Here is a 26,462-nt window from a genome sequence, read left to right on the forward strand (position 1 = left end):
GTCAAATTTCCTAGTTTTAGTTAGGATTCTAGCAGCAGCATTCTGAACCAGCTGAAGACTTTTAGTACTAGAATGTGGCAGACCTGAGAACAGAACCTTACAGTAATCAGGTCTGGATGAAACAAATGCATGTATTAGAGTCTCTGCGTCAGCCATGGAGAGAAAAGACCGAATCTTAGCTATGTTACGTAAGTGAAAAAAGGCAGTCTTGGTGATTTCTTTAATGTGCTTATCAAAGGAAAGGCTGGGATCAAACGTAACACCAAGATTTTTGGCTGCCACATTTTGTGAAACCACAGAGTTGTCAATTGTTCCTTACAAAATAATTGATTAATGACCATTTTATGAAAAATAGAGATTGTGAATTTGACTTTCAAGCTGTTCAAGTGAATACAGTAGAAACACTTCTTAGTAGTGTAACTAGTGAAAAACCCTCAGGATTAGATAACCTTGATGGGAAACTCTTAGGAATGGTTTCTGGCCCTATTGCATTACCCATATGCCATATTTTGAACCAAAGTTTACAGAAGGGTGTATGTCCCTTGGCATGGAAAGCTGCAAAAGTTATTCCCTTACCCAAAAACAAGGACCTGTTTACAGGTGCTAATAGCCATCCTATCAGCATTGGTCATGGTAACCTAGCTGCAGGTTAATCTGATTAGCTAAAGGCTTCATGGTAAAGTGCAACTGGACTTGGTATACACTCACTGGCCACTTTATTAGGTACACCTTGCTAGTACCGGGTTGGACCCCCTTTTGCCTTCAGAACTGCCTTAATCCTTCATGGCATAGATTCAACAAGGTACTGGAAACATTCCTCAGAGAGTTTGGTCCATATTGACATGATAGCATCACGCAGTTGCTGCAGATTTGTCAGCTGCACATCCATGATGCGAATCTCCCGGTCCACCACATCCCAAAGCTGCTCTATTGGATTGAGATCTGGTGACTGTGGAGGCCATTTGAGTACAGTGAACTCATTGTCATGTTCAAGAAACCAGTCTGAGATGATTCGAGCTTTATGACATGGCGCGTTATCCTGCTGGAAGTAGCCATCAGAAGATGGGAACACTGTGGTCATAAAGGGATGGACATGGTCAGCAACAATACTCAGGTAGGCTGTGGCGTTGATACGATGCTCAATTGGTACTAAGGGGCCCAAAGTGTGCCAAGAAAATATCCCCCAAACCATTACACCACCACCACCAGCCTGAACCGTTGATACAAGGCAGGATGGATCCATGCTTTCATGTTGTTGACGCCAAATTCTGACCCTACCATCCGAATGTCGCAGCAGAAATCGAGACTCATCAGACCAGGCAACGTTTTTCCAATCTTCTATTGTCCAATTTTGGTGAGCCTGTGCGAATTGTAGCCTCAGTTTCCTGTTCTTAGCTGACAGGAGTGGCACCCGGTGTGGTCTTCTGCCGCTGTAGCCCATCTGCCTCAAGGTTCGACGTGTTGTGCGTTCAGAGATGCTCTTCTGCATACCTCGGTTGTAATGAGTGGTTATTTGATGTACTGTTGCCTTTCTATCAGCTCGAACCAGTCTGGCCATTCTCCTCTGACCTCTGGCATCAACAAGGCATTTTCGCCCACAGAACTGCCGCTCACTGGATATTTTCTCTTTTTCGGACCATTCTCTGTAAACCCTAGGGATGGTTGTGCGTGAAAATCCCAGTAGATCAGCAGTTTCTGAAATACTCAGACCAGCCCGTCTGGCACCAACAACCATGCCACGTTCAAAGTCACTTAAATCACCTTTCTTCCCCATTCTGATGCTCGGTTTGAACTGCAGCAGATCGTCTTGACCATGTCTACATGCCTAAATGCATTGAGTTGCTGCCATGTGATTGGCTGATTAGAAATTTGCGTTAACGAGCAGTTGGACGGGTGTGCCTAATAAAGTGGCCGGTGAGTGTATATCCGTGAAGACGTTTCACCTCTCATCCAAGAGGCTTCCTCAGTTCTGCCTTTCTGACTAGACCAAGTTAGTCTGACTGGCTGCTGATGAGACTTAGATATTTATCCTCTAGGAGTCGTTGTCAGAGCTATTGATGTCCGTGGCTCTTTGTGTCCCGATGTTTACCAACACCCGTCGCTAACAGAGCCATAAATATGAGTGGCTCTTTTGTGTACCGATGTTTGGCTGCGCCCGTCGTTATCGGAGCCATAGATATGCGTGGCTCTCCTGTGCTCCGATGTCCAGCCGTGCCCGTCGCCATCGGAGCTATTGATATGCATTTGTTTAGCAGCGACGGTGGTTGGGGGTGTTAGTTTGGACTTCATTGTTCAGTGGTCATGAGAGTGGTTGGAGCCGTTAGTGAGCGACTGTTGTTCTTGGAGGCTAGGCTTCTTGAGTCTCCTGGGTAGAGATGAGAGGACGGCATTGTAAGTGGGAGATAGGTGGTGTCGCAGACCTCCTCCTCTGTTGGGGGATGGTTTTTCCAGTTTCTCATAGATGGCTTCCTTCACCCCTCTTTCAAACCATCTATCTTCCCTGTCCAAAATGTGTACGTTGCTGTCCTGGAAGGAGTGTGTCTTCTCCTTTAGGTGTAGATAGACTGCTGAGTCTTGTCCTGAGGAGTCTGGCCTTCTGTGTTGGGCCATCCGTTTGTGTAGTGGTTGTTTGGTTTCTCCTATGTATAGGTCAGTGCAATCCTCATTGCATTGTACAGCATACACCAGATTGCTTTTCCGGGTGTGTGGTACATGGTCTTTGGGATGAACCAGTCTTTGTCGGAGTGTGTGCATATCAGTAGCTCCGATAACAACGGGCGCGGCCAAACATTGGTACACAAAAGAGCCACGCATATCTATAGCTCTGACAACGACTCCTAGAGGATAAATACTGAGTCTCATCACCAGCCAGTAAGACTAGCTTGGTCTAGTCAGAAAGGCAGGAACTGAGGAAGCCTCTTGGATGAGAGGCGAAACGTCTTCACGGATATATACCAAGTCCAGTTGCACTTGTATTATTAGTTGACAGTTTTGAAGACTTGTGCTTTGGATGCTGTGTTCTCACACTTTTGATAACATTCGATGTTTGGTTCTGTAGATTATTAGGTGCTTTGTTGCACATTTCACCACCACCAGTGATAAGAATGGTTATTAGATTATTGTGATTCACACATTCAGGAGAGGAGAGCTTGGGAGCAATACAGCAGGTTAGGGAGACAGTCTCAATGTTATAGACCAAGCCTTCAGTCTGATAATCTACACTATGAGAAATTCCCTGATTAAACATGTTGTAAATGATCATGATAGTTTAGACTGCTCCACCTTCAATCCTACCCTGGCCACCCAACTTACCATCCTCACCAGCCAACATCAGCGGGACTGGGATCACCACCTGCCCTTGGTCCTGTGGTCCTACCGGACTGCTGTTCAGGAGTCCAGCCAGTGCGAACCTTGCATTTCAAATGACAGTCACCAAGATGACACAACCAGCAGACGACCACATGAGGAGGGTGGTAAAAACAGGCTGAGATGCCCAGAAAGGGCACTGTCAGCCCTTGCTGACTCCACCTGTCCACACATATCGTCACCTTTCTAACGTCTTGTAGAATATTTGCCAGTTTCGTTTTTTCCCCTCATTCATTTTTGAAGAGATAAGCCCATTCGCTCTGGCTGGTCCGGGTGGTACCCAATGCGTTTCTGAAGTTGCAAAATGCCGGCAACTCACATAGCCTGGTGAAGAGCCCGATCTGAATAAACATGTCTACCAGGGCATCCTCACATTTGAGATATGCAGGGCAGCTAGCTAGTGGGCTAGTTTTCAACATGTTTGAGACAGCTAATAGAAGTTTGCTATCTAACCTGCCTCAGTGACGGAGCGATAAGTAGATGGCGGCGCGAATTCACATTGGCGGCAGCCTCACCCAGTACCGCCATGCAGTGTCTTTTTCCACGTTAAGTATTGTCTTCGTTTGATGGCTGGGAGAGCTTGGTCTGATGCGTTCTGTGGGCCCAGGGACCAGTGCCCTGCCTGGAGCTGCGGCCGACAGGGAAACACAGAGGGCGGTCTGACAGGACGCAGAAGCAGGGCAGGCTAAGCTAACTGCTAGCCCATGCAGACCGGTAGTTCCGACAGTCATCCTGGCTGGCGTTTGCTCCCTTGGACAGTGATTTTTTTTGTTTAGTTTGAATATATGTGGTATTTTGGATATGTGGTCTTGTAGTTCTTGTAGTTTTTGGGTATGTGTTTTTGTCTTTGTGTTGCACTGCTGTGGGCCGGGGGAAACGATATTTAGTTTCTTTTCATGTGTGCAGTACATGAAATGAAAGGACAAATAAAGTGTTCCTGAGTGACGGGTCCATCCTGTCTGTTTGAGCTGCATGCTCTGACATTGCTTGCCTTCTCACTGTGCAGTATTTCTTGGTAAACGTTCTTGTGTTTTGAGGAAAGGTGGACGTAGAGGTTTGTTGGGTTTTTCCCTTTTATCAGCAGGCCACAAACTTGAGATTCTTTTGACCATAAGACACCTAGATTCTCGGACACCGCTATATACTCAAAAGAATCCCACACTTTGCTGGATGCTTGCGGCCAACTTGCTCCCAGGTTTTCACATCTGCAACTGCAAGACTGCTCTAAGCAATAGGGGGCGCTGCACAGTAGAGGACTGCATTGGGATTGGGATCCCGCGGGTCCAGTGGGATCCAACGCAAATCTTGCGGGAGCAGGCGGTTTTAAGGTTGCTGCGGGCGGAAGTGGGCGGGTCCTGCGCTTTAGCTAGCGCTAAAAGACAGATGAGTGAACACAGGAAGCTGAGAAGAAACTCAGAGTTGGTCATCAAAATACAAAACAAGGCAAGAAGTCTGATATGTGGAGAACCGTCTCAGTTGTGACAACGATGCAAAAGAGCTGGACTTTGTTAGCTGCGACAAATGTGCAAAAGTGTTGAGGTACTAGGGGCACAAGTCCGGCGGCCCCTGTGGGTCGAGGTGACGTGCCTGCTGCGTTGTCCCCGGTCAGAGTAAGCTGTCTTTCAAAGGTAAAGCTCTTCTCCCTGCTGCACGTGTTAAACAAGACATCGTCCAGAAGGTGTCGCACTTCGCCGTCCTCACATGCGGCCGGAGGACTCGGTCGCCGGGAAAGGCTTTGTTGACATAGTTCCACACCTTGTGAACGTAGCCGCTAAATATGACACATTTATGTAAAAGATGTTCTGCCTCAGCCAGCCCCTGTACCCAGACATGTGGAGGGGAGAGCTCGGGCCCTGCAGGCGTCATGGCGACGGAGATAAAGCCCATCACGGGACACGGATCTGCCATCACAACATCATCCATATCCAGCACCATCCAGTACACAAGCAACCACGTCGGTCTCGTTTCAAGGTGGTGTTTGCGGCTCCCTTCGGCGATAGTGTGTCCAGACCAGGAGAGAACACCAGCAACCTGCTGTTGGGGAAACTCCGTGCGTTTGGAACAGACGCGTCACTGCTAGTTGGCCGTGTTGTGTTTGTCACTGACCATAGAGCCAACAGAGTTGCTGCCTTTATTTATTTGTATTTATTTATTTTCATCAGCTGAATAACAAACTCTGTTGCAAAGCAGTCGACTCGTTTTTTCGGTTGTGTTTAATGGTGCAGTGTGTTTGATAGTACATCAGTGTGTCATGTATGAATGCAGAGGAGGAGAACAGAATAGAGGAGCTACTCCTGATCAGAGTGTTAAGGCACAGGGAAAAATGGACAACACCCTCAGCAACACAAACCACATAGCTTCTAAAATAATAAGTCACACAAATACAGTTGAATTTTCCTCTAGAATAGGTGCACTTACTGCACTGGAAGATCTGGAATTATGCACCGCTATCACTGTAATTATGCACCGGTATCACTGTAATGATGCACCGCTATCACTGTAATGATGCACCGCTATCACTGTAATGATGCACCGCTATCACTGTAATTATGCACCGCTATCACTGTAATGATGCACCGCTATCACTGTAATTATGCACCGGTGTCACTGTAATTATGCACCGGTATCACTGTAATGATGCACCGGTATCACTGTAATTATGCACTAGTATCAATGTAATTATGCACCGGTATCACTGTAATGATGCACCGGTATCACTGTAATGATGCACCGGTATCACTGTAATTATGCACTAGTATCAATGTAATTATGCACCGGTATCACTGTAATGATGCACCGGTATCACTGTAATTATGCACTAGTATCAATGTAATTATGCACTAGTATCACTGTAATTATGCACCGGTATCACTGTAATGATGCACCGGTATCACTGTAATTATGCACTAGTATCAATGTAATTATGCACCGGTATCACTGTAATGATGCACAGGTATCACTGTAATTATGCACTGGTATCACTGTAATGATGCACCGCTATCACTGTAATGATGCACCGCTATCTCTGTAATTATGCACCGCTATCACTGTAATGATGCACCGCTATCACTGTAATTATGCACCGGTGTCACTGTAATTATGCACCGGTATCACTGTAATGATGCACCGGTATCACTGTAATTATGCACTAGTATCAATGTAATTATGCACCGGTATCACTGTAATGATGCACAGGTATCACTGTAATTATGCACTGGTATCACTGTAATTATGCACTGGTATCACTGTAATTGTGCACTGGTATCAGTTTAATTATGCACTAGTATCAATGTAATTATGCACTAGAACGTGATTTCGCTCCATTATTACCGACACATATGCATCTCTTTATTAACATTACACAGTAAAATAATGTGTTTTCCCTCCAGGACGGGAGAAGAATTCTACTGTGCGGGTCTGAATGGTCAGATTGCTTGCAGGAGTGGGCGGGAGTGTAACATGCACCTTGTGGGAGCGGGCGGGAGTATAACATGCACCTTGCGGGAGCGGGCAGGAGTGTAACATGCACCTTGCGGGAGCGGGCGGGAGTGTAACATGCACCTTGCGGGAGCGGGCGGGAGTGTAACATGCACCTTGCAGGAGCGGGAGGGAGTATAACATGCACCTTGCGGGAGCGGGCGGGAGTGTAACATGCACCTTGCGGGAGCGGGAGGGAGTATAACATGCACCTTGCGGGAGCGGGCGGGAGTGTAACATGCTCCTTGCAGGAGTGGGTGGGGAGTATAACATGCACCTTGCGGGAGCGGGCGGGAGTGTAACATGCACCTTGCAGGAGCGGGCGGGAGTGTAACATGCACCTTGCGGGAGCGGGCGGGAGTGTAACATGCACCTTGCAGGAGCGGGTGGGAGTGTAACATGCACCTTGCAGGAGCGGGTGGGAGTGTAACATGCACCTTGCAGGATTGGGCGGGAGTGTAACATGCACCTTGCAGGAGTGGGCGGGAGTATAACATGCACCTTGCAGGAGTGGGCGGGAGTGTAACATGCACCTTGCAGGAGTGGGCGGGAGTGTAACATGCACCTTGCAGGAGCGGGCGGGAGTGTAACATGCACCTTGCAGGAGCGGGTGGGAGTGTAACATGCTCCTTGCAGGAGTGGGATTAAGAAAACAGTCCTGTGCAGGGATCTACTGTGAAGCGGTACTTCCTCTGGGATGTGTAGTTCCCTAGTCACAGCCTTTAGTAGGCAAATCTGATGTTCTTATGAACTGAACTAAACAAAAAGTATTCATGAGAGCTTAATGTAGGTTTTTATCGTAGTTGTGCATCGCTGTTTTAGTTTAGTTTGTTTATAACCTTTGGTACCTACACATGTAAACTAATACTCACAAACATACACACAAATGTATACAAATGACCACACACTAATACACAAAAATATATATCTAAACAAAATGTATAGACATTTATAGATAAATTACACTGGTGCAGACACAATCATTCACATACATACATTAATACTCATACCAATACTCACACTGATATACACTAATATACACATACATACTCAGACTAATATACACTAATACACTAACATACAGTAATACTCACACAGGTGGGCAACAGCTTGGGGAAAGAGCTGTTTTTGAGCCTGGTAGTGCGAGCTCTGAGGCTCCTGTAGCGCCTCCCAGAGCGCAGGGGGGAGAACAGTCCATGGTTGGGGTGGGTGGGATCTCTGCTGATGCTCAGACCCTTTCCAAGGCAGCGTTTGTGATAAATGTCTTTTATGGCTGGGAGCTGGGTACCGATGATATGCTGGGTTGCCGTGACGACCCGCTGCAGAGCTTTCTGGTCTACTGAGGTGCAGTTGCCGTACCACACTGAGATGCCGCTGGTCAGGATGCTCTCTATGCTGCAGTGGTAGAAGTTGGGGAGAATCTTGGGGGCTAGACGGGGGCTGCTCAGCCTCCTCAGGAAATGCAGGCGTTGTTGGGCCTTTTTCACAAGGGCCTAACATACACTAATACTCACACTAATACTCACACTAATATGCACTACTAGATGCACAAACTCTTCTGCAAGTACTGCTGTTATACATATTCTGAAGTATAGGTGTTGGTCTTCTTTTGTACTTATGTGATTGTAACACTATTAACCACAGCAGGTGGAGGTGTTGGGTGGTCAGGCGGAGCAGTGGCGCCCCCTGGTGAGGAAAGGTGTGGACCGTCTGGTGATGGGAATGAAGAGGAGCAACGCTTTAGATGTTGTCTACAGAGCCGAAGAACATGCACGACACCTGGAGAGAGAGGCTGACACTCTCCACCGGTACCAACACATTACCACAACCCTGTCTGTCTGTCACTCACTTGATCTGTCTGGCTGTCTGTCTGTCACGCACTTGATCTGTCTGTCTGGCTGTCTATCTGTCTGCACTCACTTGATCTGTCTGGCTGTCTGTCTGTCTATCTGTCTGTCACTCACTTGATCTGTCTGGCTGTCTGTCTGTCACTCACTTGATCTGTCTGGCTGTCTATCTGTCTATCACTCACTTGATCTGTCTGGCTGTCTGTCTGTCACTCACTTGATCTGTCTGGCTGTCTATCTGTCTATCACTCACTTTATCTGTCTGGCTGTCTGTCTGTCTATCTGTCTGCACTCACTTGATCTGTCTGGCTGTCTGTCTGTCACTCACTTGATCTGTCTGGCTGTCTATCTGTCTGTCACTCACTTTATCTGTCTGGCTGTCTGTCTATCTGTCTGCACTCACTTGATATGTCTGGCTGGCTGTCTGTCTATCTGTCTGTCACTCACATGATCTGGCTGGCTGTCTGTCTATCTGTCTGTCACTCACTTGATCTGTCTGGCTGTCTGTCTGTCTGTCTGCACTCACTTGATCTGTCTGGCTGTCTGTCTGGCTGTCTATCTGTCTGCACTCACTTGATCTGTCTGGCTGTCTGTCTGTCTATCTGTCTGTCACTCACTTGATCTGTCTGGCTGTCTGTCTGTCACTCACTTGATCTGTCTGGCTGTCTATCTGTCTGTCACTCACTTTATCTGTCTGGCTGTCTGTCTGTCTATCTGTCTGCACTCACTTGATCTGTCTGGCTGTCTGTCTGTCTGTCACTCACTTAATCTGTCTGGCTGTCTGTCTGTCTGTCTGTCTGTCACTCACTTTATATGTCTAGCTGTCTGTCTGTCTGTCTGTCTGTCTGTCACTCACTTTATATGTCTAGTTGTCTGTCTGTCTGTCTGTCTGTCTGTCTGTCTGTCTGTCTGTCACTCACTTGATCTGTCTGGCTGTCTGTCTGTCTGTCTGTCTGTCTGTCTGTCTGTCTGCACTCACTTTATATGTCTGGCTGTCTGTCTGTCTATCTGTCTGTCACTCACTTGATCTGTCTGGCTGTCTGTCTGTCTATCTGTCACTCACTTTATCTGTCTGGCTGTCTGTCTGTCTGTCTGTCTGTCTGTCACTCACTTTATATGTCTAGCTGTCTGGCTGTCTGTCTGTCTATCTGTCACTCACTTTATCTGTCTGGCTGTCTGTCTGTCTGTCTGTCTGTCACTCACTTTATATGTCTAGCTGTCTGTCTGTCTGTCTGTCACTCACTTTATATGTCTAGCTGTCTGTCTGTCTGTCTGTCTGTCTGTCACTCACTTGATCTGTCTAGCTGTCTGTCTGTCTGTCTGTCTGTCACTCACTTGATCTGTCTGGCTGTCTGTCTGTCTATCTGTCTGCACTCACTTTATCTGTCTGGCTGTCTGTCTGTCTGTCACTCACTTTATCTGCCTGGCTGTCTGTCTGTCTGTCACTCACTTTATCTGCCTGGCTGTCTGTCTGTCTGTCATTTTAGTATCTCCGTCTGCATGTCTGTCTGTCTAACTGTCTGTATGGCTGTCTGTCAGTCACTTTGTCTGTCTGTCTGTCTGTCTGTCATGTTATCTGTCTGTCTGAATGTCTGTCTGTATGTCGGTCTGTCAGTTTGTCTGTCTGTCAGTCACTTTGTCTGTCTCACTTTGTCTGTCTGTCTGTCACGTTATCTGTCTGTCTGCATGTCTGTCTGTGTCTGTCTGTCTAACTCTCTCTCTCTCTGTCTGTCGGTCTGTTTGTTTGTCTGTGTTTAAACAAACAGTGTGACATTCATTCAAAATCAGAATGTGTATTCCAGTCCATCAACATGGCATGATGAATATAAAGGTCGTTGTGCATTTGTTTATATTCAAATACTTTGTCTGTCTGTCTGTCTGTCTGTCTGTCTGTCTGTCTGTCTGTCTGTGTGTCTGTAGTTCTGTGTATACAGTGAGTAATACATCCCATAATAGCAGCAGTTCACTTCAGGCCAAAGGGAACATCAGAGCAGATCTGCAGTCAGCTGAAGATACAGCAGCACTGGCTCTAAACATGGTACACACACACACACACACACACACACACACACACATACACACTCCCTCTGTGGTGGTGTTTGTGTTGCTCACATGTCCAGACTCCACATGGATCATGTCAGAACCAGTACTGAGTCTGATACCGATGTTTACCAGTATGTTTATGTATTGATATGTGAGCCCTGCAGGGCCAGCTGGACTACCTGTCTGTCTGAGAGCCCTGCAGGCCCAGCTGGACTACCTGTCTGTGTGTGAGCCCTGCAGGCCCAGCTGGACTACCTGTCCGTGTGTGAGCCCTGCAGGGCCAGCTGGACTACCTGTCTGTCTGAGAGCCATGTAACCCACACTACCTGTCTGTGTGAGCCATGTAACCCACACTACCTGTCTGTGTGTGAGCCCTGCAGGCCCAGCTGGACTACCTGTCTGTCTGAGAGCCATGTAACCCACACTACCTGTCTGTCTGTGTGTGAGCCATGTAACCCACACTACCTGTCTGTGTGAGCCATGTAACCCACACTACCTGTCTGTGGGTGAGCCATGTAACCCACACTACCTGTCTGTCTGTCTGAGCCATGTAACCCACACTACCTGTCTGTGTGTGAGCCATGTAACCCACACTACCTGTCTCTGTGTGAGCCATATAATCCACGCTACCTGTCTGTGGGTGAGCCATGTAACCCACACTACCTGTCTGTCTGAGAGCCATGTAACCCACACTACCTGTCTGTCTGTGTGTGAGCCATGTAACCCACACTACCTGTCTGTGTGAGCCATGTAACCCACACTACCTGTCTGTGGGTGAGCCATGTAACCCACACTACCTGTCTGTGTGAGCCATGTAACCCACACTACCTGTCTGTGGGTGAGCCATGTAACCCACACTACCTGTCTGTCTGTGTGTGAGCCATGTAACCCACACTACCTGTCTGTCTGTGTGTGAGCCATGTAACCCACACTACCTGTCTGTCTGTGTGTGAGCCATGTAACCCACACTACCTGTCTGTCTGTGTGTGAGCCATATAACCCACACTACCTGTCTGTGTGAGCCATGTAACCCACACTACCTGTCTGTGGGTGAGCCATGTAACCCACACTACCTGTCTGTGTGAGCCATGTAACCCACACTACCTGTCTGTGTGTGAGCCATGTAACCCACACTACCTGTCTGTGTGAGCCATGTAACCCACACTACCTGTCTGTGTGTGAGCCATGTAACCCAAACTACCTGTCTGTGTGTGAGCCATGTAACCCACACTACCTGTCTGTGTGAGCCATGTAACCCACACTACCCGTCTGTGTGTGTGTGAGCCATGTAACCCACACTACCTGTCTGTCTGTCTGAGCCATGTAACCCACACTACCTGTCTGTGTGAGCCATGTAACCCACACTACCTGTCTGTGGGTGAGCCATTTAACCCACACTACCTGTCTGTGGGTGAGCCATGTAACCCACACTACCTGTCTGTGTGTGAGCCATATAACCCACACTACCTGTCTGTGGGTGAGCCATGTAACCCACACTACCTGTCTGTGTGAGCCATGTAACCCACACTACCTGTCTGTGTGTGAGCCATGTAACCCACACTACCTGTCTGTGTGAGCCATGTAACCCACACTACCTGTCTGTGTGTGAGCCATGTAACCCACACTACCTGTCTGTGTGAGCCATGTAACCCACACTACCTGTCTGTGTGAGCCATGTAACCCACACTACCCGTCTGTGTGTGAGCCATGCAACCCAAACTACCTGTCTGTGTGAGCCATGTAACCCACACTACCTGTCTGTGTGTGTGTGAGCCATGTAACCCACACTACCTGTCTGTCTGTCTGAGCCATGTAACCCACACTACCTGTCTGTGTGAGCCATGTAACCCACACTACCTGTCTGTGTGTGAGCCATATAACCCACACTACCTGTCTGTGTGTGAGCCATGTAACCCACACTACCTGTCTGTGTGAGCCATGTAACCCACACTACCTGTCTGTGTGAGCCATATAACCCACACTACCTGTCTGTCTGTGTGTGAGCCATGTAACCCACACTACCTGTCTGTGTGAGCCATGTAACCCACACTACCTGTCTGTCTGTGTGTGAGCCATGTAACCCACACTACCTGTCTGTGTGAGCCATGTAACCCACACTACCTGTCTGTGGGTGAGCCATGTAACCCACACTACCTGTCTGTGTGAGCCATGTAACCCACACTACCTGTCTGTGTGTGAGCCATGTAACCCACACTACCTGTCTGTGTGAGCCATGTAACCCACACTACCTGTCTGTGTGTGAGCCATGTAACCCAAACTACCTGTCTGTGTGTGAGCCATGTAACCCACACTACCTGTCTGTGTGAGCCATGTAACCCACACTACCCGTCTGTGTGTGTGTGAGCCATGTAACCCACACTACCTGTCTGTCTGTCTGAGCCATGTAACCCACACTACCTGTCTGTGTGAGCCATGTAACCCACACTACCTGTCTGTGGGTGAGCCATTTAACCCACACTACCTGTCTGTGGGTGAGCCATGTAACCCACACTACCTGTCTGTGTGTGAGCCATATAACCCACACTACCTGTCTGTGGGTGAGCCATGTAACCCACACTACCTGTCTGTGTGAGCCATGTAACCCACACTACCTGTCTGTGTGTGAGCCATGTAACCCACACTACCTGTCTGTGTGAGCCATGTAACCCACACTACCTGTCTGTGTGTGAGCCATGTAACCCACACTACCTGTCTGTGTGAGCCATGTAACCCACACTACCTGTCTGTGTGAGCCATGTAACCCACACTACCCGTCTGTGTGTGAGCCATGCAACCCAAACTACCTGTCTGTGTGAGCCATGTAACCCACACTACCTGTCTGTGTGTGTGTGAGCCATGTAACCCACACTACCTGTCTGTCTGTCTGAGCCATGTAACCCACACTACCTGTCTGTGTGAGCCATGTAACCCACACTACCTGTCTGTGTGTGAGCCATATAACCCACACTACCTGTCTGTGTGTGAGCCATGTAACCCACACTACCTGTCTGTGTGAGCCATGTAACCCACACTACCTGTCTGTGTGAGCCATATAACCCACACTACCTGTCTGTCTGTGTGTGAGCCATGTAACCCACACTACCTGTCTGTGTGAGCCATGTAACCCACACTATCTGTCTGTGTGAGCCATGTAACCCACACTACGTGTCTGTCTGTGTGAGCCATTTAACCCACACTACCTGTCTGTGTGTGAGCCATATAACCCACACTACCTGTCTGTCTGTGTGTGAGCCATATAACCCACACTACCTGTCTGTCTGTGTGTGAGCCATGTAACCCACACTACCTGTCTGTGTGTGAGCCATATAACCCACACTACCTGTCTGTGTGTGAGCCATGTAACCCACACTACCTGTCTGTCTGTCTGAGCCATGTAACCCACACTACCTGTCTGTGTGTGAGCCATGTAACCCACACTACCTGTCTATGGGTGAGCCATGTAACCCACACTACCTGTCTGTGTGTGAGCCATATAACCCACACTACCTGTCTGTCTGTGTGTGAGCCATGTAACCCACACTACCTGTCTCTGTGTGAGCCATATAATCCACGCTACCTGTCTGTGGGTGAGCCATGTAACCCACACTACCTGTCTGTGTGAGCCATGTAACCCACACAACCTGTCTGTGGGTGAGCCATGTAACCCACACTACCTGTCTGTGTGAGCCATGTAACCCACACTACCTGTCTGTGTGAGCCATATAATCCACACTACCTGTCTGTGTGTGAGCCATATAACCCACACTACCTGTCTGTGTGAGCCATGTAACCCACACTACCTGTCTGTGGGTGAGCCATGTAACCCACACTACCTGTCTGTGTGAGCCATGTAACCCACACTACCTGTCTGTCTGTGTGTGAGCCATATAATCCACACTACCTGTCTGTGTGTGAGCCATGTAACCCACACTACCTGTCTGTGTGAGCCATGTAACCCACACTACCTGTCTGTGTGTGAGCCATATAACCCACACTACCTGTCTGTGTGTGAGCCATATAACCCACACTACCTGTCTGTGTGTGAGCCATATAACCCACACTACCTGTCTGTGTGTGAACCATATAACCCACACTACCTGTCTGTCTGTGTGTGAGCCATGTAACCCACACTACCTGTCTGTCTGTGTGTGAGCCATATAATCCACGCTACCTGTCTGTGGGTGAGCCATGTAACCCACACTACCTGTCTGTGTGAGCCATGTAACCCACACAACCTGTCTGTGTGAGCCATGTAACCCACACTACCTGTCTGTGGGTGAGCCATGTAACCCACACTACCTGTCTGTGTGAGCCATGTAACCCACACTACCTGTCTGTGTGTGAGCCATGTAACCCACACTACCTGTCTGTGGGTGAGCCATGTAACCCACACTACCTGTCTGTGTGAGCCATGTAACCCACACTACCTGTCTGTGTGTGAGCCATGTAACCCACACTACCTGTCTGTGTGTGAGCCATATAACCCACACTACCTGTCTGTCTGTGTGTGAGCCATGTAACCCACACTACCTGTCTCTGTGTGAGCCATATAATCCACGCTACCTGTCTGTGGGTGAGCCATGTAACCCACACTACCTGTCTGTGTGAGCCATGTAACCCACACTACCTGTCTGTGTGAGCCATGTAACCCACACTACCTGTCTGTGTGAGCCATGTAACCCACACTACCTGTCTGTGTGAGCCATATAATCCACACTACCTGTCTGTGTGTGAGCCATATAACCCACACTACCTGTCTGTCTGTGTGAGCCATGTAACCCACACTACCTGTCTGTGGGTGAGCCATGTAACCCACACTACCTGTCTGTGTGAGCCATGTAACCCACACTACCTGTCTGTCTGTGAGCCATATAACCCACACTACCTGTCTGTGTGTGAGCCATATAACCCACACTACCTGTCTGTGTGTGAGCCATATAACCCACACTACCTGTCTGTGTGTGAACCATATAACCCACACTACCTGTCTGTCTGTGTGTGAGCCATGTAACCCACACTACCTGTCTGTCTGTGTGTGAGCCATATAATCCACGCTACCTGTCTGTGGGTGAGCCATGTAACCCACACTACCTGTCTGTGTGAGCCATGTAACCCACACAACCTGTCTGTGGGTGAGCCATATAACCCACACTACCTGTCTGTGTGTGAGCCATATAACCCACACTACCTGTCTGTGTGAGCCATGTAACCCACACTACCTGTCTGTGTGTGAGCCATGTAACCCACACTACCTGTCTGTGTGTGAGCCATATAACCCACACTACCTGTCTGTCTGTGTGTGAGCCATGTAACCCACACTACCTGTCTGTGTGTGAGCCATATAATCCACGCTACCTGTCTCTGGGTGAGCCATGTAACCCACACTACCTGTCTGTGTGAGCCATGTAACCCACACTACCTGTCTGTGTGTGAGCCATGCAACCCAAACTACCTGTCTGTGTGAGCCATGTAACCCACACTACCTGTCTGTCTGTGTGTGAGCCATGTAACCCACACTACCTGTCTGTGTGTGTGTGAGCCATGTAACCCACACTACCTGTCTGTGGGTGAGCCATGTAACCCACACTACCTGTCTGTGTGTGAGCCATATAACCCACACTACCTGTCTGTCTGTGTGTGAGCCATGTAACCCACACTACCTGTCTGTCTGTGTGTGAGCCATGTAACCCACACTACCTGTCTGTCTGTGTGTGAGCCATGTAACCCACACTACCTGTCTGTGTGTGAGCCATATAACCCACACTACCTGTCTGTCTGTGTGTGAGCCATGTAACCCACACTACCTGTCTGTGTGTGAGCCATATAATCCACGCTACCTGTCTCTGGGTGAGCCATGTAACCCACACTACCTGTCTGTGTGAGCCATGTAACCCACACTATCTGTCTGTGTGAGCCATGTAACCCACACTACGTGTCTGTCTGTGTGAGCCATGTAACCCACACTACCTGTCTGTGTGAGCCATGTAACCCACACTACCTGTCTGTCTGTGTGTGAGCCATATAACCCACACTACCTGTCTGTCTGTGTGTGAGCCATGTAACCCACACTACCTGTCTGTGTGTGAGCCATATAACCCACACTACCTGTCTGTGTGTGAGCCATATAACCCACACTACCTGTCTGTGTGAGCCATATAACCCACACTACCTGTCTGTGTGAGCCATATAACCCACACTACCTGTCTGTGTGTGAGCCATATAACCCACACTACCTGTCTGTGTGTGTATGAGCCATATAACCAACACTACCTGTCTGTGTATGAGCCATATAACCCACACTACCTGTCTGTGTGTGAGCCATGTAACCCACACTACCTGTCTGTGTGTGAGCCATATAACCCACACTACCTGTCTGTCTGTGTGTGAGCCATGTAACCCACACTACCTGTCTGTGTGAGCCATGTAACCCACACTACCTGTCTGTCTGTGTGTGAGCCATGTAACCCACACTACCTGTCTGTGTGTGTGTGAGCCATGTAACCCACACTACCTGTCTGTCTGTGTGTGAGCCATGTAACCCACACTACCTGTCTGTGTGAGCCATATAACCCACACTACCTGTCTGTGTGTGAGCCATATAACCCACACTACCTGTCTGTCTGTGTGTGAGCCATGTAACCCACACTACCTGTCTGTGTGAGCCATGTAACCCACACTACCTGTCTGTCTGTGTGTGAGCCATGTAACCCACACTACCTGTCTGTGTGTGTGTGAGCCATGTAACCCACACTACCTGTCTGTGTGTGTGTGAGCCATGTAACCCACACTACCTGTCTGTCTGTGTGTGAGCCATGTAACCCACACTACCTGTCTGTCTGTGTGTGAGCCATGTAACCCACACTACCTGTCTCTGTGTGAGCCATGTAACCCACACTACCTGTCTGTCTGTGTGTGAGCCATGTAACCCACACTACCTGTCTGTGTGAGCCATATAACCCACACTACCTGTCTGTGTGTGAGCCATATAACCCACACTACCTGTCTGTGTGAGCCATATAACCCACACTACCTGTCTGTGTGAGCCATATAACCCACACTACCTGTCTGTGTGTGAGCCATGTAACCCACACTACCTGTCTGTGTATGAGCCATATAACCCACACTACCTGTCTGTGTGTGAGCCATATAACCCACACTACCTGTCTGTGTGTGAGCCATGTAACCCACACTACCTGTCTGTCTGTGTGTGACCCATGTAACCCACACTACCTGTCTGTGTGTGAGCCATATAACCCACACTACCTGTCTGTGTGTGAGCCATATAACCCACACTACCTGTCTGTGTGTGAGCCATGTAACCCACACTACCTGTCTGTGTGTGAGCCATGTAACCCAAACTACCTGTCTGTGTGTGAGCCATGTAACCCACACTACCTGTCTGTGTGTGAGCCATGTAACCCACACTACCTGTCTGTGTGTGAGCCATGTAACCCAAACTACCTGTCTGTGTGAGCCATGTAACCCACACTACCTGTCTGTGTGTGAGCCATGTAACCCACACTACCTGTCTGTCTGTGTGTGAGCCATGTAACCCACACTACCTGTCTGTCTGTGTGTGAGCCATGTAACCCACACTACCTGTCTGTCTGTGTGTGAGCCATGTAACCCACACTACCTGTCTGTGTATGAGCCATATAACCCACACTACCTGTCTGTGTATGAGCCATATAACCCACACTACCTGTCTGTATGAGCCATGTAACCCACACTACCTGTCTGTGTGTGAGCCATATAACCCACACTACCTGTCTGTGTGAGCCATATAACCCACACTACCTGTCTGTGTATGAGCCATATAACCCACACTACTTGTCTGTGTGTGAGCCATATAACCCACACTACTTGTCTGTGTGTGAGCCATGTAACCCACACTACCTGTCTGTGAGCTGAATATTCTGTTATAGTTTGCATAGTGTGTTGTGCCTTGAACACCCTTCTGTTTTATCATTGGCTAACTGTATGTGTCTGTCTCAGACTACCCAATCAGTGGTGTTTTTAGTGGCAGAGGGCGGGGCTATTATCAACCACAGCTCCTCAGTCCTGGAACGAAGCCACGAGCTCAACAAGACAAGTCATGGTAAAACGTCTGTCTGTCTGCCTACCATCTATCTATCTATCTATCTATCTATCTATCTATCTATCTATCTATCTATCTATCTATCTATCCATCTATCCATCTATTCATCTATCTATCTATCTATCTATCTATCTATCTATCTATCTATCTATCTATCTATCTATCTATCTATCTATCTATCTATCTATCTGTCTGTCTGTCTGTCTGTCTGTCTGTCTGTCTGTCTATCTAGCTATCATCTGTCTGTCTGTCTGTCTATCTATCTATCTATCTATCTATCTATCTATCTATCTATCTAGCTATCTAGCTATCATCTGTCCGTCTATATGTCTGTCTGTCTCTGTGTTTCCTTCTCTATCTGTCTTTCTCTGTTCCTTGTGTAGTCAGAATACACTACTTTAAGTACTTAACTCAGTGTGAGATACAAACCGTACTACATACTGCACTAGTATTCCCTTGTGTATACCACAGTAAATACATTACATCAGTGTTTCCCAACCCAGTCCTCAAGGACCCCCTATCCTGCAGATTGTTTTTGCAACCCTGAATAGGTACCTGTTTGTAGTTATTCAACCAATCAGCAATGACTTATGTCAGATGTTGCACACCTTGCATAATTAAGTGCTGTGAGATGATTGGTCGAGTAAGTACAAGCAGGGCTACCTATGCAGGGTTACAATGTAAATCTGCAGGATAGGGGGTCCTTGAGGATTTTGTTGGGAAACACTGCATTACATGACGAAGTATGTGGACACCCGAACATCACACCCATGTGTGCTTGTTGAACATCCCATTCCAGAACCATGGGCATTCATATGGAGTTGGTCCCCGTTTGCTGCTATAACAGCCTCCACTCTTCTGGGAAGGCTTTCCACAAGATTGTGGAACATGGCTGCAGGGATTCACTTCCATTCAGCCACAAGAGAGCATGAGTGCGGTTGGGCATTGATGTGGAGCAGAAGGCCCGGCTCAGTCTGCATTTCAGTTCATCCTACAAGTGTTAGATGGGGCTGAGATCAGGGCTCTGTGCAGGCCAGTCAAGTTCTTCCACACCAAACTCTGCAAACCATGTCTTTATGGACCTCACTTTGTGCAGGGGGGCATTGTCCTGCTGAAACAGGAAAGGAAAATGGGAAAGGGAAACAGGAAAGGAAAACAGGAAAGGAAGACAGGAAAGGGAAACAGGAACAAAAACAGGAAAGGAAAACAGGAAAGGGAAACGGGAACAAAAACAGGAAAGGAAAACAGGAAAGGGAAACAGGAAAGGAAAACAGGAAAGGGAAACAGGAACAAAAACAGGAAAGGAAACAAGAAAGCGCCTTCCCTAAACTGTTGACACCAATATGGAAGTACACAATTCTCTAGAATGTCATTGTATGCTCTAGCATTAAGATTTCCCTCCATCCTAAGGGCCAAGGCCAAACCATGGAAAAGACCAGTATTCTTCCTCCACCACACTTTACAGTTGGGACTATGCATTCAGGCAGGTAGTATTCTCCTGGCATCCACCCACTCCAGATTGGTCGGTCAGACTGCCAGATAGTGAAACGTGATCCATCACTGGTGTTTCCACTGCTCCAGAGTCTAATGGTGGTGTGCTCTACACCACTCCAGCTGAGGCTTGGTATTGCACATGGTGATCTTAGGCTTCTGTGGCCTTAGGTGGCATGGGGTGAGGCCTCACAGCAAGAAAGTCCTGGGTTCGAACCCCAGGCCGTCCCAGGTCCTTTCTGTGTGGAGTTTGCATGTTCTCCTCGTGTCTGTGTGGGTTTCCTCCCACCATCAAAAAGACATGCATGTTATGGTTAATACTCCTGCCTGTGCCCCTGAGCAAGGCAATGGAAAGAGGAACTGGAGTTGGTCCCCGGGTGCTGCAGCTGCCTACTGCTCCTATACAATAGGATGGGTTACATGCAGAGAACACATTCATTGTAAAAATACAATGTGGAATAAAGCGGCTTTCTTTCTTTCTTTTCTTTCTTTCTTTCTTTCTTTCTTTCTTTCTTTTCTTTCTTTCTTTCTTTCTTTCTTTCTTTCTTTCTTTCTTTCTTTCTTTCTTTCTTTCTTTTCCTTCTTTCTTTCTTTCTTTCTTTCTTTCTTTCTTTCTTTCTTTCTTTCTTTCTTTCTTTCTTTCTTTCTTTCTTTCTTTCTTTCTTTCTTTCTTTCTGTGCGTCATGAAGCTCCCGACCAACAGTTCTTGTGCTGACTTTGCTTCCAGAAGCAGTTTGGAACTTGATATGAGTGTTGACCCGGGGACAGATGATTTTTTATGCACTACACGTCAGCACTCAGGAGACCTGTTCCATGGTCTTGTGTGTTCTACCGCTTCATGGCTGAGCTGTTGTTGCTCCAAAACGTTTCCACTTCACAATAGCAGGCTTACCGTTGCCCAGGGCAGATCTGGCAGGGCAGGAATTTGACCAACTGACTTGCTGGAAATATGTCATCCTATGACAGAGCCACGGTGAGAGTCACGGAGCTCTTCAGTACAGCCCATTCTACTGCCAGCATTTGTGTATGGAGAATGTAAAGTTGCATGCTTGGCTTTATGCATCTAGCAGCAATGGGTGTGGCTGAAATAGCCGAACTCACTAATCAGAAGGGGTATCCACATACTTTGGGCCATGTAGTGTACCACGTGTGGGGTAGTATGAGTTATTTGAAGTATTACATCTGTACATTTGTGCTTTAGGTCAGCAGGGGAATGTCAGCCCAGTCACAGCTCGACTGGGATTGGTCAGAGAAACCGTCCATAACACCAGCCGTCACCTCCCTCAGTCAATCAGCAATCTACACACCCTATCAAATGGTGAGTGGTCCCGCCTTTCCCGCCATAAACCGAAAAAGGGGTTTAAATGATTACAGTGTGACTGATTGATTGATTGATTGATTGCTCGATAGTAAGTTCCAGAGCAGCGGTGCAGGAGGCCAGAGAGTTGACTGCTGTAGTTCAGTCCAACCTGCAGATGGCGATGAAGCATCTTGAGGAGCTGAGAGCGCGTCTGGAGCATTCTTCTTCTGCGGTGGAACAGGCCAACAACACAGTGAAGAACACAAACACGCTGGTGACAGACTCTCATAGCACTGGTAGGCTCTCTCTCACACACACACACACACGCGCACACACACACACGCACACACACACACACACACACACACACACACACACATCCTTGTCTGCACTGAATGATGTTGGTGTGAACATGATTTAAGATGACAGTATCATGATAAAACTCAGGCCCCATTTCACCAACATCAGAATCCACAAATAGTAAGAAGGTCAAAGGTCAAAGCCACAGATTGCTGTGAAAGAGAGGGAGGAGAGAGAGAAGAAGGAGTGGGAACAGGAGGAGAGAGGAGGAGAAGTGGTTGTTTGTGTTTCGGGAAGTGATGACTTGATTGAGGAGGGACTTCCTGAAGAGAGCCTAAACGCTTCCCATTTCCTGTTTCTTAGCCAATGAAGCGCAGCGTAAGCTTGAGGAGGCGGAGCATCGTACAGAACGTTTGATGGACAGGATGAAGCCGCTAAGTATTCTGGGAGAAACACTGGGCCGCAACCTGTCTGACATCCGAGAGCTAATTAAGCAAGCAAGGAGACAGGCTGCCTCGGTACACACACACACACACACACATTCTTTGCATGAGTATGAAAAATGTTTTGATTAAATATTAAACTAAAGGAAATGTTGATGAAGCCGTGATGAAGGTGATGATGATGATGGTGTATCCTGTCTCCAGATAAAGGTGGCTGTACAGTCAGACAGGGACTGTGTTCGGTCCTACAGACCAGAGATCTCCTCCAGTAACTTGAACACCCTGTCCGTCACTGTGAAAACCAGTCACCGTGAAAACCTGCTCTTCTATATGGGCAGCCGGACCATGGTAACACACACACACACACACACACACACACACACACACACACCAACGCCTGCACAGTGAAATAAAGGCATGTTTGAGCCTTGCCTCCTGCTCCACACTGAAGTGGTCGTGTGGTTGTAGGTTGACTTTATAGCGGTCCAGATGCATGCTGGAAAGGTTTCTCTGCTCTGGGATCTGGGCTCCGGCAGCACCAGGCTGGAGTTCCCTTACCTGGACATCAGCAACAACAAATGGACCCATATCAATGCTACACGGTATCGCACACACACAAACACACACTGAAATACAAAAACCCACATATACAGTGCATCCGGAAAATATTCACACCCCTTCACTTTCCCCACATGTTGTTATGTTACAGCCTTATTCCAAAATGGATTAAATTCCTTTTTTTCTCATCAATCTACACACAATACCCCATAATGACAAAGTGAAAAAGGTTTTGTAGAAATTTTTGCAAATTTATTAAAAATAAAAAATTGAAATACTGCATGTACGTATAAGTATTCATACCCTTTGTATGACACTCAAAATTGAGCTCAGATTCATCCTGTTTCCACTGATCATCCTTGAGATGTTTCTACATCTTGATTGGAGTCCACCTGTAGTAAATTCAATTGATGGGACATGATTTGGAAAGGCACACACCTGTCTATATAAGGTCCCGCTGTTGACAGTGCATGTCAGAGCAGAAACCAAGCCATGAAGTCAAAGGAATTGTCTGTGGACCTCCGAGACAGGATTGTATCAAGGCACAGATCTGGGGAAGGGTACAAAACAATTTCTACAGCTTTGAAGGTCCCGAAGAGCACAGTGGTCTCCATCATTCGTAAATGGAAGAAGTTTGGATCCACCAGGACTCTTCCTAGAGCTGGCCGCCCAGCCAAACTGAGCAATTGGTGGAGAAGGGCCTTGGTCAGGGAGGTGACCAAGAACCCGATGGTCACTCTGACAGAGCTCCAGCGTTCCTCTGTGGAGATGGGAGAACGTTCCAGAAGGACAACCATCTCTGCAGCACTCCACCAATCAGGCCTTTATGGTAGAGTGGCCAGACGGAAGCCTCTGCTCAGTAAAAGGCACATGACAGCCCGCTTGGAGTTTGCCAGAAAGCACCTAAAGGACTCTCAGACAATGAGAAACAAGATTCTCTGGTCTGATGAAACCAAGATTGAACTCTTTGGCCTGAATGCCAAACATCACTGTCTGGAGGAAACCAGGCACCTCTCATCACCTTGCTAATACCATCCCTGCAATGAAGCATGGTGGTGGCAGCATCATGCTGTGGGGATGTTCTTCAGCGGCAGGAACTGGGAGACTAGTCAGGATCGAGGGAAAGATGAATGGAGCAAAGTACAGAGAGATCCTTGATGAAAACCTGCTCCAGAGCGCTCAGGACCTCAGACTGGGGCGAAGGTTTACCTTTCAACACGACAACGACCCTAAGCACACAGCCAAGCCAACGAAGGAGTGGCTTCGGGACAAGTCTGTGAATGTTCTTGAGTGGCCCAGCCAGAGACCAGACTTGAACCCCATTGAACATCTCTGGAAAGACCTGAAAATAGCTGTGCAGCGACGCTCCCCATCTAACCTCACAGAGCTGGAGAGGATCTGCAGAGAAGAATGGGAGAAATACCCCAAATATAGGTGTGCCAAGCTTGTAGCTTCATACCCAAGAAGACTTGAGGCTGTAATCGCTGCCAAGGGTGCCTCAACCAAGTACTGAGTAGAGGGTGTGAATACTTATGTACATGCAATATTTCAGTTTTTTATTTTTAATAAATTTGCAAACATTTCTACAAAACCTTTTTCACTTTGTCATTATGGGGTATTGTGTGTAGATTGATGGGAAAAAAAGGAATTTAATCCATTTTGGAATAAGGCTGTAACATAACAAAATGTGGGGAAAGTGAAGGGGTGTGAATACTTTCTGGATGCACTGTACATACATACAAATACACATATACAAACTGACACAACACAGTAGTGCAAATCACAACTCTGCATAATATGACATAGCAGTATGAAGCCAAGTAATTAATGGTCATGTTTAACACCTATAATGTGATGTCATGGTGTGAAAGTGTGATTTGATGTAATATGCCATAACAATATGACATAATCTGACATAAATTTAAACTTTTTATGATGTGGATATTTTTGTGTGATATGATGAAATGTTAGGATGTGATGTCATAATGAAACTTGAGGCAATGATGTGACATCATAAGGTGGTGTCGTAAGGCGATGTCATAAGGCGATGTAAGACTGAGTTGCTGCCCTAAGTGGTGTTGGTGGGCCAGTAAGGGGCAGTCTTCCCTCTTGTCCTGATTGAAAAAAAAACAACAAATATCAAATCCCAATGCCCCAGTGCAGTGACGGGGACACTGTGCCATCCTTCAGATGAGACGTTAAACCGAGGTCCTGACTCCCTGTGGTCATTAAAGATCCCACGGCACTTATCACCAAGAGTAGGGGGTTCCCCGGTGTCCTGGCAACAGTCTCAACCTGGCTCCTTCCATCAGGCCACCTAATCATCCCCCCATGTATTTGGCTCAATGATTCCTCCCTGTCCACCTCAAGCTGATGTGTGGTGAGCGTTCTGGGGCAAAATGGCTGCTGTGTATCACCCAGGTGGCGCTACACATTGGTGGTGGTTGAAGTTAGTTATCCCCTTCACTGTGAAGCACTTTGGGTGTCTAGAAAAGCGCTATATAAATGTAATGATTATTATTATTATTATTATGGGTCCACGCGTGGCTCCCAGCTCCCAGGGGCTGGGAACCCTATTGTTTCTGCTCAGATTTGTATTTGTATTTTTATTTTTATTTATTTTTATTTTTCCGTTGGTAAAAGTGGTACTGCAGCATACACCGTAACAGATTCTACAAAACCCTTTGGAGAGCTGGTACAGAATTTTGCACTTAGCCCAGATGCAAAAAATGACACATGTCAACCAGTTGGTGGCGCTATTTTGAAGGGCAACGCGTTTTGGCGTGTAACTCCCAAGCTGTACATCGGACATTCAGACTTTACATGCTCAGATTCACTGAGCAGAGCTGAGTCACGTGGTATAGGCCACGCCCATTTCTGCCTGTCATTTTATTTCGCAAATTTGCGAAAAATAGCCAAAACTACTTCTTCAAACTCCTAGGCCGTGCGTTCGATTTACACGAAACTTGGCACACATCATCTACAGTCACTCAAGGCAAAAGTTATCGAAAGAATTTCGATCCGTTGCTCGATTTTGATTTGACAGATCAATGAACCTTGACTGAAAAACGGCGATTTACCATGACGGTGCCATAACTCAATCAAAGCATTGACATATCAACTTGAAATTTTAGACATATGTCACGTATTGTCAAAAGATCCTAACCCATGAAGTGCGTTTCATTTGTCCAGTAGGGGGCGCTATAAATCGGAGAAGTTTATATCTCATAATTGGCACCATGGATTTGGATGAAATTTGGGGTGCACAATCCCGGACCGTACTGGAGTTGATATAAGCGATTTGGTCGTGATTGAAAAAATGGGCGTGGCTTATGACAAAAATGTACATTTCACCTGCGAAACTTCAAAAATGCCCCAAAATTTCCAAAAAGTCACCTGTACATCCTACAGAGCTGAGCTTTTGTGAGCAGATCCAGTAAGTGATGCCAAAACTTTGCTACTCTGCAACATATGGTCAATTCAGAAGCCCATCACTCTATAGTTTTCAAAATATGAAAAATCATAAAACATAAATATTT

General features: G+C 47.4%; 1 protein-coding gene across 1 annotated transcript in view; it reads left to right on the forward strand.

Annotated features, from left to right (window-relative positions):
* lama1 (laminin, alpha 1) overlaps positions 1-26,462 on the forward strand; it is a 208,739-nt gene that overhangs the window by 108,017 nt on the left and 74,260 nt on the right. Inside the window, 8 exon segments of the mRNA XM_056299265.1 lie at positions 8,488-8,651; positions 10,611-10,728; positions 18,729-18,831; positions 21,524-21,640; positions 21,733-21,918; positions 22,286-22,440; positions 22,570-22,713; positions 22,834-22,967. Coding sequence (XP_056155240.1) covers positions 8,488-8,651; positions 10,611-10,728; positions 18,729-18,831; positions 21,524-21,640; positions 21,733-21,918; positions 22,286-22,440; positions 22,570-22,713; positions 22,834-22,967 — 1,121 coding nt within the window.

Source organism: Lampris incognitus, chromosome 19 (assembly GCF_029633865.1).
Source record: "Lampris incognitus isolate fLamInc1 chromosome 19, fLamInc1.hap2, whole genome shotgun sequence".
NCBI classification, from domain to species: domain Eukaryota; kingdom Metazoa; phylum Chordata; class Actinopteri; order Lampriformes; family Lampridae; genus Lampris; species Lampris incognitus.